Below are 20,935 nucleotides of genomic sequence, written 5' to 3'. Positions count from 1 at the left end.
GCCCCACGACCAACCAAAAAAAAAAATTATTTCTGAATCTGGCTTACTTTGCTTACTATAGTGGATTCCATATAATATATTCCATATAATGTAATGGATGGCAGACCCATCTGTTTTATATTTTATTCTTTCTTGGTTAATAATATTCCATTTTTGTGTGTATGTTATGTAATGATATATATGTAGCATATATATATATATATATATACATACAAGAATTTATATGTGTGTATATGACCCATTCTTGATACATTATCCAGTTGTGGCTCATCCGGGCTCTTTGTAAAGCTTGGACACTTGTAAAGAGTATGGTACATTGTTTCTATCATTTTCTGACTTACTCTTCTGTGGATAAATGTCTGAGTGCTATTACAGGGTAGTTCTGAATGTAGGTTTTAAGTATTACACTCCCCCGCTACACTAATGCTCTGAACCATGGACCATATTGAGCAGCAATGACTTAGAGATTGCCTGCAAAACATAATACCCATTAAACATTTAATTTTTTTTTTCAGAAAATTAAGTTCAACTGTACCAGAAGAGCACATTGCTGGGAGAACAATGTCAGTTCTGTACAGATCCACGGTGATGCCCAGTACTTCATCAACGATCTTGGAATTCCTACTGTGCAGTTCATGTATGAGGACAAGAAGGCCTTGGAGGTGATTGTTCTAAGCAATGTAACACAGTCATAGGCAGTGAAGCAGTTGGGAGGAATTCAATTTCATTATGGCTTCTGGTCTGTCATACCAAACAGGTCACTCTAGAAAGTGGCTTCAATAAGAGAGTTATTCTTGTTCAGAGACTTTTAACAATATTTGAAAACATCAGCTCTTTCCAATTGTGTCGAATTCAATTTGGAAAAGATTTATGCTGTCACTCACATTTTCACAGTATGCTTTGCAACCAGAAATTTGTAGTCGTTGGATTAACATCAAAACATAATTGTAATCTTTGGTATTCACAGAAACAGATGACATAGGCCATAGATCTTCAATTCTTGGCCTGAGGGAAAATGCATTTCATCAGCTTTATGTTATGGGAGCCTGGTGAATGAGCCACCCAAGATCTGTCAATAGTTTGCTTGCTTGAAAAAGAGATGACAGTTTCTTTTTTTTTTAATTTTATTTTATTTTATTTGAGAACATATTGTACAGAGGGGCTACAATTACATGGGCAGGATGATGCATACATTTCTTACCAAGCATTGCAGCCTCCTCCTTTGTTTACCCTTCACCTCCCTTCCCAGCCTCCCCCCTCCCCCCACCCAATTATACCCCCCTCCCCCCCCCACACCGACATTGTAAAGTTGGTTTTGACATGACATTTTGTACTTCTCATTGTTGCAACAGGTCCACCTGAATCCTTAAACGACTTGTTTGTCCCCATCTCCTCCACATGTTATACTGACATCAAATATAGTGAAAGCGGGGGTTACACTGTGGGGGAGGGACATACAAAGCAACAAAGAAATAATCTTATAAATGCGTTAGAAACACATGCATGAAAGAAACGAAAACATTAAAATACATATTTAAGGGTTAATTTTCCTAACATCACATTATCTGACCTTTTCCGCTTGACTCATACCTATACTAGATATTGCAAATAAGGGAAACCATGGGACCTATGCTTCTTTGGGCCTGGCTTACTTCACTTATACACAATGGAATTCTATGCCTCCATCAGAAAGAATGACATTTCCCCATTTGTTAGGAAATGGAAAGGTTTGGAAAAAATTATATTAAGTGAGATGACAGTTTCTGAAGAAGGAAACCACCATCTTAATCCCAAGAAATATTTCGAAAGTATGATTTATCTTAATTAGCTTGTGTTCATCCATGGGATAAATGTCATTACTTTTCATCTCACAATTCTATCATTGTAGAGTATAAATATAAATCTTTTGGGATATTTTATCTTCCTTTACAAATTGGTCACACATTATTGAGAACTATTTGAAGGTTTAGAGAATAGTCAGTTTGAAATAATTTTTACATTAAAATAATTATGACTATTTAACTGAGTGAAGCCTATATTGCTCTTGAAATAGTGATGTGCCGAATGTCTTTCCATGATCTGTGGAAATCTTGATTCTAGTTACATAGTAGCTTTTTAGCAACTTTTAGTTCACATTTCTCTGTAGCCATCCTCTCGGCCCTTCCCTTTTAAATGCCATGGAAATAGTCAATCCTCACTAACTCTATTACATAACACATAATATATAATAATGACAACCCAAACTCATGAAATGGAGAAACTATGTATGAAACCTGTTGTGCTGAGATGAATTATAGGAAATAAGAAAGATTATTTTTCTGGACTTGTCTGGCTTTGTATGTTAGGATTTTAACATGCCATTTGTTAAAAACAAGCACAGTTGGAGAGGTATGTCTTCTCCTGTGAAATCTCCAGTGAATTCAGAAATCAAGTCATTTTCAATTTTCCTGCCTGATATATCTCTAATACCTCGTATCATTTCCTCCATCCCAATGTTTCAGCTCCTATCTCATTAGCAAGTTGAACACCAGCAGTTTTTCCATGTGTCTAATTCATTTTGCTATACTTTTCTGCCAAGAATTTAGAACTAATCTAGTATAGCCTTGGGAATTGGACAAAATTCTGACTCTGACACTTTGTAGGCAAAGTATTGGACTTTGCTCAGCATAATTTTACAAACGAGATTCTTGGGTGTACTTAGGAATCTACTTCATAGAACTATGGTGAGGTTTAAATGAAACTGAGCATTAGATAATGTTGAGCTCAGATTGTGGCTCCGTCAGCTATGACCATTGCAGTGGTTATTATTTGACTGCAGGACAACGTATTGGTGGAAAATTTCCAACTTTTAAGATTAAGACACATCCTGGCAAGGGAGGAGCTTATTAACAATTGACAATTAACAAATTTCCTAAGATGTCATCTGATGAACAACAGTGGGTGGATCTCAGGTGTGAATAGGAGAAGATTTGGAAACAAGGCCTGGTGATGTGGTGAGAACTCACAACACTGTGCTGATCTGGCTTAGTCTGAAGGAGCTAATCAAATATTCCAGTGACACCCAAACATGTAACTCTCAACATCAAAAATATTTTTATTACCATTCTGTAAAAGTAGCTAAAAAGAGACCCAATCATTTATGAAAAATAACCTTGTTCATACTGATTTTGTAGAGAGAATTGTGTGTGTGTGTGTGTGTGTGTGTGTGTGTGTGTGTGTGTGTGTGTGTGTGTGTGTGTGTGTGTGTGTACTGGGTACTGGGGCTTAACTCAGGGCCTTGGTGCTGTCCTATAGGTTTTTTGGCTCATGGCTGGTATTTCACCACTTTAGTCAGATCCTCATTTCCCATGCAGGTTAATGGGAGAGAAGAGATTCACAGGTTCATCTGCCTGTGCTGGCTTCAAAGTTGGTCCTCAGATTTTAGCCTAATGAGTAGCAAAGATTGAGAGAATTATTTAATGGATTTTTCCCTGACAAAATGTGAATGCTTAGGATGAGAAGATTTTGTGTGAAATCCCCAAAGAACAAATACTAACCTTTATTTCTGGGTTAGCCTATAGCAAAATACTTGGATACAGCTTTTATGAGGAATTGTAACTATAGAAGAATTTTATCTGTGGTAATAATATTTATATTATGTCAATTAGTAAAGAAGTTAAGGAAATTAGAGTCCTATCATTAATTTGCTTGAATGTTAAAATATAATTTTTCAATTCTTTTATAATGCACATTGTTACAGGTAATTTTTCCAATATGTCACAATAATACAGGAGCAATAACAATAAAAGCAATAACAATATTTCTTCTTGTAAGACACTTGAAACTTTCATGTTTGTTCTAAGTATTATGTATTTTTAATTTTCACTACTGCTGTGATTTAAGTATTTTCTTACCCCAACTTTCTAGTGAGAATATTAAAACTTTTAGAATTTAACTTATTTTCCAAGTTTACACAACTAAGTCTAGGTTTCTGGACACAAGGTCTGTGGTAGTCATTTTTTTTAATCCATATCCTTAGTTTTACAAAATATGTCCTGAAACATTCTGTTGAAATGCCATTGAAGAAAACATCATTGTTCTTGCAGCTATTTTTTACAAAGTTCCTTCTCAAACAACATACATATGTAACAAATCATTTAAACTCAGCTTTTCGATAGTACATACTTGCAATTTCTCCTTTTAATTGATTACTCTTCTCAGTTTACATTTGTGTTGGCAATTCAGAGATAATTCATTAACATTTCTGTCTCAAATTTTATACCCCTACAAATCTCTGAAGCTATTGATGCATGGCTGTGAGAAGAATATACGCTATAACACAAAGATAACCACAAAAATGCTAATTCAATAAATACAAGCAACAAAACATCAACAACTTGAATGTATACTTACTGGTTGTGGTAAATTGTCCCCAGATACTAAATAAATATCTACCAAGACACAAAGGCCACCAGCTACTAACTGACTGGTTCCAAGTTTGAGGCATAGGTGTGCTTTGAAGAATGTACAGTAAGAGAGTAAAAGGATTTCTGTAAGGATCATAATAACTAACTTCAATATTACAATACATTTCAAATTTGTGAAGTTTGTGCCCTCCCAAACCACTAACAGTACCTATAGTCTACTTAAGAGACTTTGGGGAAATACAGTTCCTTGACTTTCTATTTTGAGATAATTTTAGATATATAGAATAATTACAAAAATATTTCAAAGAGCTACCTGTCATTTATTAGCATCTCCTAAGCCTGAAAACCTACAGAACCATAGTGTAACTACCAAGAGGTATAATGCTTTAAACTAAACTGCTTTAGTTCATTGGCTTTATTAATACTCAACAGCATTTTTCACTAATACTCTATTTCCATCACAAAATCTAATCTAGCCTGCTTAGTTATCCTGTCTACTTAGCTTACCTAATCTGCAACAATTCCTCTGTCTTTCCTCATCTTTCATTAATTATGGCCTTGAGGCTTTCAAATATTAACTATTCAAGTGAAAGTATAGAACAAAGTCTTCCAAAAAAGTGGCCCTCATAAACAGGCTGGGGTAGTAACACTATTATAAGATAAAGCCTATTTCAAATTTCGATTAGAATTACAATTAAAATATAGGAAGATAGCTGGGTACATTAGGAATTAGGAACCCTGAGTTTTCATGTATCTGTGTATCATTCATCAAGCTACAGAGATCCTTTTTCAAATTACATGCCTCTATTTCTCTAACTTGAAAACTTTCAATCTGTCTGTCTGTCAGTCTGTCTTTCTGTCTATCTATGTATTTAGTGATGGTACTGGTGCTTGAACCGAGAGCCTGGGAATTATCCCTGAGCTTTTTGTGTTCAAGGCTATCACTCTACCACTTGAGCCACAGCTCCATTCTGGATTTTTTGTTGATCAATTGGAGATGTGTCTTTTTTCCTGCTCCATCTGACTTTGAGTATTATATCTCAGCCTCCTGCATAGCTAGGATTACAGGCATGAGCTACCAGCTCCCAACTGTTTCTCTATTTTCATCTAGGCAATGTCTACCATTTATTGAGAGCTTGCTATTATAACAAGGTATACCTTTTATAATTTAATCTTTTATAAGTTATAATCCAGCTACTACCATTAACTCCTTTTTCACTGAAAATGAAATGGAATTTAATATTAAAGGTCACAAAGACATTAAACAGTCAGCACAGAAGCTCTCTTCAGATCTGTTTGGCACTCAGCCCACATTTTAAACTATTGCATAAAAGGTTCCAAATTAGAAGCCCAAGGGCAAGATTCAGTCCACCAATTTAATTTGCTTATTAAAAATAAAATTTTGGAAATATTGGGGTTCTCCTTTTCCATGGAAATAATCAGATGACTGAACATTACTCTCCCAAGTTTGCCATGATCTCTCCCAAAGAATCTGCCGTGGTGTTTGTCTAAGAGTGCAGTTAATAGACTGGAGGTGCGGCTCAGGTGGTAAGGCACCAGCTGTGAGCAGATTGTCACTAGCTGTGAGGGAGACTATAAGGCCCTCAATTCCATCCCCAATACTGATATTCCTCCCCCCCCCAAAAAAAAATAGAAAATTAAACTTTAGTTAAGAAGAGTAATTGTTCAATTCCTCTTTCTGTAAAAATAAATAAATAAAAAGAGAGAATAGAGTACAGAGAGGCTATGGTTTTAAAGATTTATTCAATATTCACTTGGCTTCTCTATATTATCTATGACATTTTTGGGGGGTGCCGGTTCCAGGATTTGAACTCAGGGTTCTTATGCTATTTGCTGGATGATTCCTGCTGATGTTCTGCCACACCTCTGGTGTAGCTTTTTGCTATTTATTTTAGAATGGGATCTCATAGATTCTGCAGACCAAGTTTGTTTTGCACTGTGATCCTCTAGATGTCAGCCACCTAGTAACTAGTATTACAGGCATGAACCACTGAAACTCAGGTTATGTGTACTCATTTTAAACAAATATCTACAATGAACAATTCTCTTGCTTTCACACACAAAAGTATATGTATTCTAAAGTAACCAAATTTTATCCACATTTTGAAGGAATAACCTAAAATTTAACCCATGTTGCTATGTTGTATATATTAGAATTTCTGAAAATATATGCTCTTTACCATGTAAGGACAAATATGAGACTATTAGCCTTCTACTGGGGAAACATTCCAGAACCCTAATGCATGCTTGAAATGGCAGAGACCCCTGAACTCTGCATGACTGGTTTCTCCGTACATGACTATGATAAAACAAACTGGTTCCAGGTAGTGAATAACAATGGTGACAAATGATAATATACTGTAATATAGCTCTCAATTACACTATTGTACATTTAGGACCCAATGTTAAATCAAAGAAAGACTACTTGAGCTCTTTTGCAGTGAGAGCATCAGTCAGCCTGATGACTGACAGAATTAGGTAATCAATAGGAGAGTAGTGTAGGCTGTACAGATACACTGCAGAGAAGTGAGCTACACTCTCTGCCAGGATGAAGAAACCTGGCTCCCAATCTCACTATGCTATCAGTAATAAAAGGATGCAACTTGAAACTAATGAATTGTTTCTTTCTGGAATTTTTCACTGAATATTTACAGACTATGATCAATTGTATGTAACTGAAGCTGAAGCGCAAAGCCATGGATAACATAATAAACCCTTTTTTAATGATTAAATCTTGATAAGAGGAAAACTATACTGTAGGGAAAAAGTGAATGATATAAAAATAATTTTTTTACAGGTTGGCAGGACATTATTTGTTCTATTTTTAATGGACCTTGACATTTTTAACATCTTTTTCCAATATTTTATGTGAGTCCCATTCAGTTATATTGTTTCTCTAAAATTACTTAAACTCCAGTCTTCTTTAGCTCCTTGTGGCATCTGTACTCTTAATTTTCTATTAACAAAATTTCACCAGTGCAAAACAAGCTTTGGATTTGCCCAAATGTTAATGTGATTCCTTTTTCTAAGGTATTGTGCTGTTAATTGAAACATCTCTGGTTGTAAGCTTCATTTAAATAAGGGTTTAAATTTGTAAACACTAGTGCACCTGTTAAGAGAAGCATTCTGCATCGATTAAACGTGAGGCAGAGATGGCTGGGAAGGAAATAAAAAGACAGATGCTTTCTGATTAAGAGTGCAATATTTATGACAGGCTGGTGGTCCAAGGCACATTTCTTCTGTCACTTACCAGCTGTTTCACTCACTCTTTGCTCCAGATTGCTCTAGTTATTCCCTGTAGGCCATGTCAGAGGGCCTCCCTCTCTTAGTATATCAAGAGATCAATTCATAACCTATCAAGCTTCATGCCACAGACAGAAGCTTTGGTTCCTCACTCTGCTTAACCTCGTATTTCTTGCTCTTTTGCTTGAAACGTTCTACTTTAAACCAAATTTACCTCTAGAATAGAGCTTTGACATTTAAATAATAATAGGCTGAATGGGTATTATAGCTTTTATATATTTGAATTCATGATATCATTGTTTCTATATCATTTAGTAAATCATAGGTATAAATCTAAGTAGCATTAGTGTATTGAAAGTTTTTATTAGCTTTTCCTTACATGCTAGATGGCCTGAGTGACAATTGAGATTATTTTTTTTTATTATTGTGAAAATACCGTACAGAGGGGTTACAATTACATGGGCAAGGTAATGAGTACATTTCTTATCAATCATTGTTGCCTCCTCCTTTGTTTCCTCTTCCCATCCCACCACCTCCCAATTGAGATTCTTGAATCAATGTTCAACAGCATGTAGGAAAGTATTTGTGTGCATGCATACATGTGTGTGCGTGCATATGTATGTGTGTGACTTTGACATGGAAAATTTTATGGAGTAAAACCGATCATTTATATTTGCAGATATAGTAAAATACAGCTCAGTAACAAATATATACATATTTTGGATCAAAGTAATAAATAGTTTACATGTTGATGCATCATGCTTTATTCCAAATAGAAGAAGAATTTGTACTTTATTTGGAGATCACTATTTTCTGTTTGGAACTTGCTCCTGTCCTTGCTTAGTTAATAGATATTTTTAGTATAAATGTCAATTATAATAACCAGTAGAGTTCTGTTTCACTCTGTCTGTGTTCTACAAGTGATTTGCAGTATATGATAGAATGTGCTCCATACTAAGTGCTAAATGTACTTAATCAATGCCACTCACTCTGAGATGAGAATTTTTGTTTCATTTTTTATTAATTTGCGGGTAGTGCAATATATAAGTGCACTAATATCTTCATTCTCACTCCAGTTTGTTTGTTTTGCTAGCACTCTAATAGCTGAATCATGACACCAGACCAGCTTTTTGCTGCTTACTTGTGATCCTATGTACCTCAGATTCTTGGGCAGCTAGGATAATAAGCTTGAGCTACTCAATACTCAGATCTTTTCTACTTCAAATTATGCCAACCAGAAAGAAAGGTTCTTTAGGCACTTCTCTGGCCTAGTCTTTGTACTTTATTTTAGCAAAACCACTGAAAAAATTGTACCAAGATACATGGCATTATTATTTCCTGATCAAATTTGCTTCATTTGAGGAAGTTCTTGTCCATTTTTGATCTGACCATCTAAAATTCTAAAAATTGATTCCCCAAAATAGATTTTGTTTTCTGAATAATATATGCAAATATTTATCATATTAGGAATTAATTTTTATTTAACTTTCATTTATCCACTTAAATGACAAGAATCCCTAATTTATTAATGATCTATTGTTAAATTTATGAATATTAATTAACAGTGATAGTCAAGTTAAATTTAATATGAAATATGTAAAGAACATTTTACAAAATATAACCATATTTGTAAAGAAGACAAAAACAAATAAATTAGAAGAGTGGTTTTGTTTCTCATCTTTGCAAATTTCTTACAAAAGACTTTTAGCAAGATGCAGCTGGATTTTCCTGTTTCTGCATCTGCTTTCTGTAATGTCTTGTTTTGGTGAATAAGCATAAAAAATGCTAGATTAATATTTTTTGTGTAACAACAGATATTTTTGTTTGATGCTACACTTAAAATTGACAAGTGATAGTTTCCTAAAGGCTAATTTTAGTGAGGACCTAAACCCATATTAATAAACTAATTGTACCCTTTAACATGTAGCTATAGATTAACACAGAAAAAAAAGAAATGTTAAGACAATAGTTGTCATTGGTGTGTGTTTGTGTGTTTGCGTGTGTGTGCATGTGTGCATGCTCTCACATGAGAGCATGCACACATGCACGTGCGCATGGACTAGAACTGGGGCCTGAACTCATGTGTTTGCATATGGCTTTTTTGATGAGAGCCATTGCCCTACCACAGCTCTACTTCTGAATTTTGTTAGTTAATTAAGTGCCAACTCCATAAGTATCACCTAATTTAATCTACATGGATACCCCTGGAGCAGGACCTATCTTTACCTACTCTTTACTAATGAGGACCAACGAGTTGTTATTTTTGTTTCTTTTATTATTTTTTGTTTTGTCATTGTACGCTATGACTTGTGATTGAACCCAGGGCTTTTGTGAAAATGAGATCTAACATCTTTTCTCTGTATAGCCTCAAAATGAAATCTCCCTAACTTCCTCCTCTGAGTATGTGGAACTACAGGTATGCATCACCACTTCTGGCTTATTGGGCAGTATTTTTTCTTTAAATTTTATTGTCAAGGTGATGTATGGAGGGATTATAGCAACTTAACTAAGGTAGTGATTACATTTCTTGTCTAAATTGTTACCCCTTCCCTTGTTTTTCTCCCTCTTCCTCCCCAATATCCCCCAAGTTGTAGATTATTTCCAACATATTATCTTGTGAGCATCGCTGTTGCATAGATGAACCTATGTCCTTTGTCTCACCATTTTGTTGTTCCCCTTCTTTCCCTAGTTCACATAAACATATATACAATAACCAGGGTACCACAATTGAAGGCAATGAAAAAGGGATAAACCATAGGGGGAAAAACACAAAAGAAAAAAAGAAATCATGTAGTACATTGAGAACAACAAAATAAAACCTCTTGCATCCATGTCTTGGAGTTCATTTCGCTTAGCATCATCTTATATAGTCATATGTGCATAGCTGTTGAGCTATTCTGCTCATCTGCTAATATTATCCTAGATGTACACTAATTAATACAAATAAGAGAAACCACGGGACCTATGTTTCTTTGGGTCTGGCTTACTTCACTTAATACAATTTTTTCCAAGTCTTTCCATTTCCTTACCAATGGGCTTGTGTCATTCTTTCTTTTGGAAGCATAGAATTCCATTGTATCTATATCTACCACATTTTCTTGATCCATTCATCAACTGAGGGGCATCTGGGTTGGTTCTATATCTTAGATATGGTAAATAATGCTGCAGTAAACATATTTGTGCTGGAAGCTTTAGGATAGCCTTGTTTGTGATTGTTTGGGTAAATGTCCAGAAGTGGGATTGCTGAGCCATAGAGAAACTCTATGTGTAGTCCTTTGAAGAACCTCCATACTGGTTTCCAGAGTGGCTGAACAAGTTTACACTCCCACCAGCCATGCAGTAGCATTCCCTTTTGGCCACATCCCCTCCAGATTTCTTGATTATAGCCATTCTAACTGGGGTAACGTAGAATCTCAATGTTGTTTTGATTTGCATTTCTTTTATTGTTGGACAGTATTTTGATGTAAATCTTTCATATAAAGTAGAACTTTTAAAAAATCGCATGAGGTAAACTGCAGAATGTATCTATTAGCTAACACTGATTTCCTACAATGTTTGAATGTCCCATCCTTCTCCAATGCATCTTGTGTTTTTTTTAAATTTTTTACTAGAAGCTTATCTTCTGGAGTGTTATCAAAGTACATTTTGTTTTGTTCTTAACTGGAATAGAGATTTGAATAGAAGGTCTAATGCTTGTTCCTTGTGTTTACATGGCTATCATTTTACTACTTGAGCCATTCCTACAGCATGGCTTTATTTTAGAAATGGGAGTATGATAAACTTTTCAATACTCAAGCTGGCCTTGAACCTCTATCCTCAGATCTCAGCCTCTTAAATACTTAGGATTGCAAGCTATGAATATACTTTTGATTTCATGACTGCTGGGCTTGGAGCAAAGCTGATTTGAGGAATCTGACTCAGTTAAGTGAGTCTACTTCAGTTTACCATGTATGACAAGGAGTTCAGCATTGATTCTTGTGTGTGAGCTTGATTGTGATTCTGTGTAAACCTTGGTGTGTCTTTTCTGGCCATCTGTAGGTATTGTCATCCCATTCAATTGACAAACCGCACAGACTAGAGAATATAATACTCTCATAAACTCTGGCTCTACACAGCATTCTGCTTCTTAAAGGCATTTCTTTAGAAGAGAAGGTTAAACCCCAATCAACAAATCAACAGTTATAGACCAGACTGGAAAAGCTTTGATTGTACAATATATGAAATGCCTGTCACAGAGGGAATGCTATTAAAGTGGCTGTGTGCTTCCAAGAGCCTGAGGAGTAAACACAAGAAATTGAAATATGAGACAGTTATTGAAAAAAAGTCACACACACATACACAGAATGGAGAAACTCTTAAGACTCAAATGGATAATTCAAACGATTATATTTCAAATTGCCTACTATTTTCCAATGGCTGCAAGAAAACAAACTTTCCAGAGCTGTGTTCCTTGCTTGAGAATCTAAATCAGATCACATATTCTGAATGACCATCATTGGATCAAAAATGCCAATCACATATACTCTAACACTGTTTTAAAGCTTACACTGTTTCAGGCATTGTCCCTCGATTATCCCAGTTAGAAGGGAACCAATTTTATAATACATGTTTTGGTCACTTCAATTATAGCACTTTCAAGAGAGTTTATCAATAGAACATACAAAGAATGTCAACATTTAAGTTAAGATTATAAGGCAAATCCAACATGATTGTTAATAATTTGGTTGAATCAACTTATATATGTAGTTAGCCAGCAGTTGTGATATATTTCTCTGTCTGAATACAGAAATCAAGAAAACATAAATATGGAGAAAAGAACTTTGCCTCTCAGTGGCCAACAGTCTAGATTAGGAATCAGAGATATAAACAGTCAAGTGAGTTACAAGGTAAGAGCATGTTGTTGACTCACAGGCTGAGCAGACAGTTCTCACTCATAATGATCAATACTCAAGGATCTCTTCATCTTCCCCTTCAAAGAGTCCTTTCTAAACTTTGTCCACTTCTATTCTTTCAGATTCAGAGGTATGATTGCCTGGAGTCTCTGAGATCCTTGCATCTACATATGACCCTTGAATTTAAAATCAATAATTACATAATTTAATTATTATATAAATTTGTGTCTATTCAGAATGTATAACCCATAATTAAATAATTTAATTATTACATAAATTAGTGCATAATAAGTAAGAAAAAATAATATTACTTTAAAAAGAAGCATCTAAAGCCAAGAGCTATGTACTCATTCCTGCAATCCTAGTTACCCAGAAGTCTGAGATCTGGATGCTAACAGTTCAAGGCCAGCTTTAGTGATGAAAAGTCTGAGGTACTGTGCATCTCATCTAAAATAAAACTAGGCTAGAAACATGGCTCAAATGGTAGAATGATACCTAAGCAAATACAATCAGCAAATATTAGATCCAGTACCAAATAACACAAACAAAAATAAGCTTGTAGTTAAAAAAATATGTATAGAGAAGCTGGCAATGTTCAGAGACTGAAGAATTTTAGTATTAGTGTAGATGCATTTTGCATCTAATATGAAGTAAAATGCCTTTTATAGTATGTTTATCTTTAAAAGTTCTACTTTAAGTAAAAGGGTTTTCTTTGTGGCAGTCCTGGGGGCTGAACTCTGGGCCTGGGCTCTGTCCCTCAGCTCTTCAGCTCAAGGGGAGTGCTCTACCACTTGAGCCACAGCGCCACTTCAGGCTTTTTCTGCTTATGTGGTGCTGAGGAATCAAACCCAAAATTACATTCCAGATATTCAAGTGACTGAATTAAAATATGCAAAAACAAGCTAAAATTAAGCTATTCCAAATATGACCATTTACTTCCATAAATGTAAAAAAATGAAGATATAAGCTGAGTGCCCGTGGCTCACGCCTGTAATCCTAGCTACTCAGGAGGCTAACATCTGAGGATTGTGGTTCAAAGCACAGGAAAGTCCATGAGACTCTTATCTCCAATAAACCCCTAGGAAACCGGAAGTGGTGCTGTAGCTCGAGTGGTAGAGCTCTCGACTTGAGCTGAAGAGCCGAGGGACAGCACTCAGGCCCAGAGTTCAAGCCCCATGACTGACCAAAAAATAAAATAAAATGCAGATATGACGCTGGGGCACCTGTAGTTCACGCCTATAATCCTAGCCAATGAGGAGGCTCAGTGCTGAGGATCAAGGTACAAATCCACTTTAGGCTGACAAATCCAAGAGAATCGTACCTTTAATTAAATCAATTGGACTAAATTTAATTAATTAAAATAAAACAGATTTGATGATTATTTGGCTTATTTATGCTTTCTTTGAGAATTGTCCACATTATGTAACAGCTACCAGCTGGGTGTGTGTGTGTGTGTGTGTGTGTGTGTGTGTGTGTGTGTGTGTGTGTGTGTGTGTGTGTGTGTGTGTGTGTGTGTGTGTGTGTGTGTGTGTGTGCCCACATTCCATCCTCTGTTTCCTAATTTCATTTCCAAGTTAATTTTGGAAGCTAGAAAACAGACAAGTTCTTTTCTTCTAATTCAGTGTTCATGCCACATTTCTTTGAATATTTTTAGATCTACAAACATTTGGAAGAACTAATTTAGAAAACTTCTTTTTTTCAAAACATCAAACGAAAATGTTAAGAACTTTGGTACCAACTTCCTTTAGTAATGAAGTCTAGAAGGAGGGACTTACCTAGTGTTCACAGTTTGAATGAGGGCTGTGGCCAACAATGAAATATCTTGTATTTTCTTTGCCTTGATACCTTTGTCATTTCTCTTCATTTGTGTCTGGAGTCACAGATTTTCTGGGTTATTTTTCACCATTTACATAAACCAAAGTTTCTAAGTTCTCAGGCTTCTTTCCCACCTCCCCCAACCCCCGACTTGGGCTTCTTTTTTAGATAAGCAAACGTTTCTGTATGAACTACAAAGAATGACATGTTTCTTAAGTCCCAAAAATTTTAAGACATTAAAAAAATTCTTCAGATGAAAGCCAAGGACACTTGCCATATAATGATCCTTATTACTTCCTAATGAAAGTTCTGACTTTTCTCTAAGTCTCAAGAAAGAGATGATTGTCTTTGGTCTCCTTTCTTATTTTGTTCTTTAAATGAAGAGAGGATTCTACTGGAAGAGAACAAAGTGTTTATCAGACTTTTGATTTCTTTTTTTTAAATTTATTGTGAAAACACTGTACAGAGGGGTTACAATTACATGGGCAAGATAATGAGTACATTTCTTATCAAGCATTGTTGCCTCCTTCTTTGTTTCCCCTTCCTATCCCTTCCCATTTCCCCAGCCTCCCCGCCAAAGTTGTAAAGTTCATTTTCGACATAATGTCTTGTACATCTCATTGTTGCAATGGGTCCACCTATATCCCTATTTAAACAATTTGTTTTTTCCCTTCCCCTCCACAAATTATACCAACATCAAATATAGTGAAAACAGGGATTATACCGTGGGGGAGGGACATATATATATATATATATATATATATATATATATATATATATATATATAAATATGTTAGAAACAATCTCAAGAAAGAAAAAAACATTTGAATCCTTATCTTGGGGTTCATTTCTCCTAACATCAACTTATTTGACCTTTTCTGCTTGTCTCAGACATATACTAGTTTTTGCATAAGGGAAACATGGGACCTATGTTTCTTTGGGTCTGGCTTAATTCACTTAATAATATTTTTTCCAACTCTTTCCATTTCCTAACAAATGGGGCAATGTCATTCTTTCTGATGGAGGCATAGAATTCCATTGGGTATATATACCACATTTTCTTGATCCATTCATCAACTGAGGGGCATCTGGGTTGGTTCCATATCTTAGCTATGGTAAATAATGCTGCAATAAACATAGTTATGCTGATAGCTTTAGTATGGTCTTGTTTGTGATCACTTGGGTAAATGCCCAAAAGTGGGATTGCTGGGTCATAGGGGAGCTCTATGTGGAGTGTTTTCAGGAACCTCCATACTACTTTCCAAAGTGGTTGAATAAGATTACTACAAAGTTATCAATAGCTTTCATCTTGAAATTATTCTGGCCCTATTTTCTCTTATCAGAGAGAGCATTTTAAGCCTAAATAGTACAGTATTTATGTAATACTGAGAAGAGGGTAAAAGTGGGAAATAAATGGTATCTTTATGTACAAAATGACCTGGGGAAAGGGCTGCCTAATCAGCATATCTGAGATTTCAGAAATAAGGATAATGAGAAGTGGGTATCGAAAAGGAGAGTTTTGGCTAGCTGAAATATGTCTTTTTGAGTAGGCTAAAGGACTACAAACCATAAAAAGTAAAAAACAATAATTACGCTCTAGAACTTGAGGTCCAGTTTCCCAAATGATAGTCCCAGTGTAGAAAAGTTAACTTCTTATAGACAGCTGCTCAGAGACATTAGACTTGTGAAATGTTTGTCACTAACAAACCTAGAGACCTAACCAATTATTAAAATGTCATTGGCAATTTCATTTGTATATTGTGAAAAACTGGGTTTACAAAGTGTGGCTTTGTGGCTGAAGCTTAGGAGATACTGTAATACAAGATGAATTTGAAAATTTGTTCAAAGATATCAGGCTTAACGGGAACATTAAAAAAAAACAAACCTAACAAGTTGGCCTATCATGAAGAGTCTTCAATGGTATACACACATTTGGTTTAGGTAGTATACTTTTAAGGGAAAATTCATTGCAGAAGACTTTCTAAAAATGGAATACATGGGCTGGGAAGATAGCTCAGTGGTAGAGTGCTTGCCTTGCATTCAAGAGGCCCTAGGTTTGATTCCTTAGTACCACATAAGCAGAAAAAGATGGAAGTGTTGCTGCAGCTCAAGTGGTAAAGCGCTAGCCTTGAGCTGAAGAGCTGAGGGACAGCACCCAGGCCCACAGTTCAAGCCCCACCACTGACACCAAAAAAAAAAAAAAAAAGGAATGCATTACTGAATGTGGATGACTGAACAAGCTTCTGCTTCCAGTGCTGTCTGCCACCAGCTCCATTTCAGACCTGATGAACACATACATGGTAGTTTGTGTGTTTAGAGCAACAGAGTGTATGGGTATGAGTAGTAAAATGTTTCAAGCAATGCAACATCTTGCATGTTTTTGACAGAGAGGTATTACCTTTATATGTTTGAATCCTAATGGGAAAATGTAAATTCTAGATTTAAACACTAAAAGGAAAGTAGAAAATGTTAAGTATTCAGGTCAACTAACTCAGGTTCCTTATATTCTATCATTAGCCATGGTATTTAGGTTCTATCGTGCCAAAAGAAACAACATGTAGACTAATAAAACTAAAATATTAGACCAGAAAAGTAAATAAGTCTATTCTTTACTTGAAAGATAATTAAGTTGATATTATATTTGTTAAATGAAAGGGTGAGTAAATTCATACAGCAATGTTATTAGTATTTTGATTATAGTTTCAAGATACTTCTAAACCTTAACCTTTCTTTTCCTCTCCTTTCTCTTCTCCCTTCTCTTCCTTTTCCTCTTTCTTCCTTCCTTTTTTTGCTTCCTTCCCTCCTTCCCTCCTTCCCTCCTTCCCTCCTTCCTTCCTTCCTTCCTTCCTTCCTTCCTTCCTTCCTTCCTTCCTTCTCCTTCCTCTCTCTCTTCTTCCCTCCCTTTTTTATTTTTATTTTTTGTGGTGTCCATATTTTTATATTTATTTATTTTAAGGAATGTTAATGGTATTTCATATTATTTTAAAACATGATAATAGTGTAGAGTATCATCATGCCTATTATAATTATTTACTCATAATTAGAAGTTACCATAAAACCATAAAATATTTTATTGACTATTTTTAGACTTGATCGTTGTACTTGTCTCTAGTTTGTCTTGATAAATTCCTATCCATAAAGTTTAGATCAAAGTATAAATATTTAAAGCCCTGAAATGTACTGAAAAGAAACTGGCCTCACTGGTGATACATTTCAGAACCTTTATATAGAGATCAAAGTATTCTTTAAAGTGACTCTTACTGTCTGTTAGTGTATATTTTTTAAAAAGTCTACAGATCTGTGTTCCAATCAATTTTATCTTATTTAACTTGCTCAGCTGTAGTTTACTGATGTGGATTTTTTTTTAAAGATATTCAATATAAAGTCAGTTTTGGGAAATGAATACATTAGCATAGAACAAGAAATTGAACTTTCCTTTCAGAAATAAAAATTGGAAATATGGCATCAAATTTAACCTGAGGACAAACCATGAGAGAATATGAATTTGTAATTAATTTACTAGTTAGTGCCAAGATGGCATTCATAAAAGATTCTATGTTTAAGTTTAGCACTGCTTGAGTGTTTCTGCATACTCACATATTCTTGAGATGTAAGAAGCACTGAAGTGTTTGAAATGTTGAGACTGGAACATAGAAAATGTGTGACAACCAGCTTGACAGGTGTCAGAGATTTCCTTATGAAAGTCTCACTACTTTTTCCCCAAAACTACTGCAAGGAAATAGCATATAGAACTCCTTCAGGAAGGTCAGAACAGATCCTAAGAAAAGGAAGAAAGGGGGATTATGAAAAGAATCTGAGCTAAAAGTGTGCAAAAATCAAGGTTAATCATTCCAAAGACATAATTTTAACATTACAGGTATTTGCTTTTAGTGCTGAACAAAGGTATATGTGTGTGCTTAAGGATGGATGGTGTGCAGGTTTTTAAGGGACTCAAGACATGATTAATGTCTCTGTCTAGTGAGCATGCCACCCTTCAAAATAGCTTGTGCTATTACTACACTATGATTAACCTGTAAGGCAACAGAAAAATAGACTCACACCACATTGCTTTCTATCATTCTCTGAAATCATTTTTTAGAAAGTGCCATAAGAAAAAATTACACTTCAGCTTTGGTTGGTGGGTAGATAGTTCAGTGTGGAGGGTGCAGGTATAGATTATTCAATCTAAATTCTATTCAATGCATCTGTTTTATTATTAGATTATATCTGCTTTTCATATATGATGCAATGTAAAACAATTTTTTCAGAATAATGAATGGAATTTAATTTATGTTAAACATAAAACAATGTTGAGTGTAACAATATTTGACAAGAAATGGCCTTATTACCTTATTTATGTAACTGTAACCCCTCTGACATCACCCTTATAATAACATAATATTAAATCTTTAAAAAGTCTCTAACTCTTATGTTAAAAAGAAACATCAGACCTGAGCACTTAGAGATTTCTTACAATCATTTATTAGGCAAGCATATATTTGTAAAAAAAAAAAAATCCAGATTGGGGAAGGTGGAAATAAACAGGTATGGTAACAGGAAAGTAATTTCATCTTTTCTTCCTTAAGAATATTAATCATAATTCTTCATGATACTATAGCATTTGCAAAGAACAGATAAAGCAATGATATAATCCATAGTCCTCAAGGGATTTATAATCTCATTAGAGCATTCAAGCATGAGCATAAACAAATAAATGGCAATAAAATGAAGCCAAGGCTCAATGCCAAGAGATTTCTGTAGACAGTAAGGTTATCTGTGGCATATCAGAGTGATCCATTTAAATATAAATGAATATTTAAATGTACCTACAGTTATATCTATTTTAAAGTTCCTTGGATAGTAAAGATACATATACTGTAGATAAAATTATCTTGAGTAACAAGAAAAAAAATGAAGCTATGTCTATCCAGTGATAACTTAGAGATAGTGGTTTCAGATAAAAGCAGGTATTTAAGTCTTCAAACCACTCTCCAAAAATGATGTAGATTACTTTTGTATAGTAATCAGAGTCAGTTTCTAGTATCACCCAAGAAACAGGTAGAATCCATTTTTAAAGGCTTCTGTTGGAAGTGGCACTGTGGCTTAAGTGGTAGAGTGCTTGCCTTGAGCTGAAGAGCTCAGGGACACCCAGGTCCAGAGTTCAAGCTCAATGACTGACAAAAAAAGACTTCCATATAATAACATATTTATTTCAAAATGTAGACTTGTATTAATACCACTCACAGGGAATATTGTTATAAACACCTCAATCTAAGTGTTGATTTGGATTTATTTTCTGGTGCTGGTACTGGGCTTTATAAGCATGTGTGCTGAGCTTTTTCTGTTGAGGCTGGTACTGTACAAATTGAGCCATACTTCTACTTACCAACATCTTAATGCTTCATATTATTGTTTGCTATTTTCATTTCTCACTCCAGTCAGTTTTTAGAAGTACTACTTTTGACAGTACTATGTAGTTGAGTTCATTTTTCTCCTTAAAGAGTTTGTATCATGGCCACCAATTAATTACTAATAATTACTACTCATTCATGCCATTCAGCATTCTTTCACATCTAGACCTTGTTTCTTTTCACCAACCATATCATCCTCTACATTACCTGAAAATGGTTGTCTGAACAACTTTCCATGTTTGCTGTGAACGATTCTTTATGGTACCATAAATAACTACTACTATCTTTTACTTCTTTTTTTTTTTTTTAATGCTAGTACTGGGGCTGAACTCAAGGCCTAGGTACTATCCCTTAGCAGCCAAGTTTTTCCCCAAGGCTGGCCCTCTACCTACCATTTGAGTTACAGATCCACTTCTGGATTTTGGTGGTTAATTGGAAATAAAGAGTTTCATGGACCTGCTCAGGCTGGCTTTAAGCTTGAATCTTCAGATCTCAACCTCCTAAGTAGCTAGGATTACTGTGAAGATCCATTTGTGTCTGGCTATAGTCTTTCCTCTTTCCTGTTGTCTTTAGCATTCTCATGACATTTAAGAGAGCAGGAGTATGAAGTTATTTGATTTCCTTTTTTTTTCCTAATAGTTCACTGAGGGTTGATGATATTTTTCCTAGACCTTTTATCTACTGCATTTGTGCCCAGAGTCTAGAAAGACAAATAGTTCACATAGTTCATTGAGATAGATTTAGTGCATAATTTTTAGTCTGTTAAGGTTTTGGGTATCTATAACAGAGAACCAGAAATCAGATGTTTTAACAACAACAAAAAAAAAAACATTACCGTCTCTGTCCAGAGACTACAAGTTCAAGGTTGAGAGGTCACCAAGTAGGGCTGGTTGCTTCTGAGGACTTGGAAGACAGTGGGCTTTTGGGTATTCCTTGCTTTTATAAAGCTTTTTTGGCCTGTTGCAGGACAATTTCCATCAACACATTTTTTTTAAACTTCATCTAGCTGTCTAAATTTTCTCTATTAATACGACCTTAAACATTTTATTGTAAAATTTCCTTTGATATCTCAGCTTGAAGACTTTACTACTCAACAGAGTCTATTTTTGGATGAGGTGAGCCCAATTCACAACGATCATGTCGATGC

General features: G+C 35.1%; 1 protein-coding gene across 1 annotated transcript in view; it reads left to right on the top strand.

Annotated features, from left to right (window-relative positions):
- Positions 1-515: 515 nt before the first annotated feature.
- LOC138804423 (inactive N-acetylated-alpha-linked acidic dipeptidase-like protein 2) overlaps positions 516-20,935 on the top strand; it is a gene marked incomplete at its 5' end in the record, with an annotated part of 214,391 nt that continues 193,971 nt past the window's right edge. Inside the window, one exon of the mRNA XM_069988680.1 lies at positions 516-662. Coding sequence (XP_069844781.1) covers positions 516-662 — 147 coding nt within the window. The remainder of the gene's footprint in view (positions 663-20,935) is intronic.

This window comes from Dipodomys merriami, unplaced genomic scaffold (genome assembly GCF_024711535.1).
Source record: "Dipodomys merriami isolate MVZ:Mamm:240054 unplaced genomic scaffold, mDipMer1.0.p SCAF_362, whole genome shotgun sequence".
Taxonomy (NCBI): domain Eukaryota; kingdom Metazoa; phylum Chordata; class Mammalia; order Rodentia; family Heteromyidae; genus Dipodomys; species Dipodomys merriami.
Note: the sequence above shows the minus strand (reverse complement) of the source record. Positions and strands in the feature narration are given on the sequence as shown.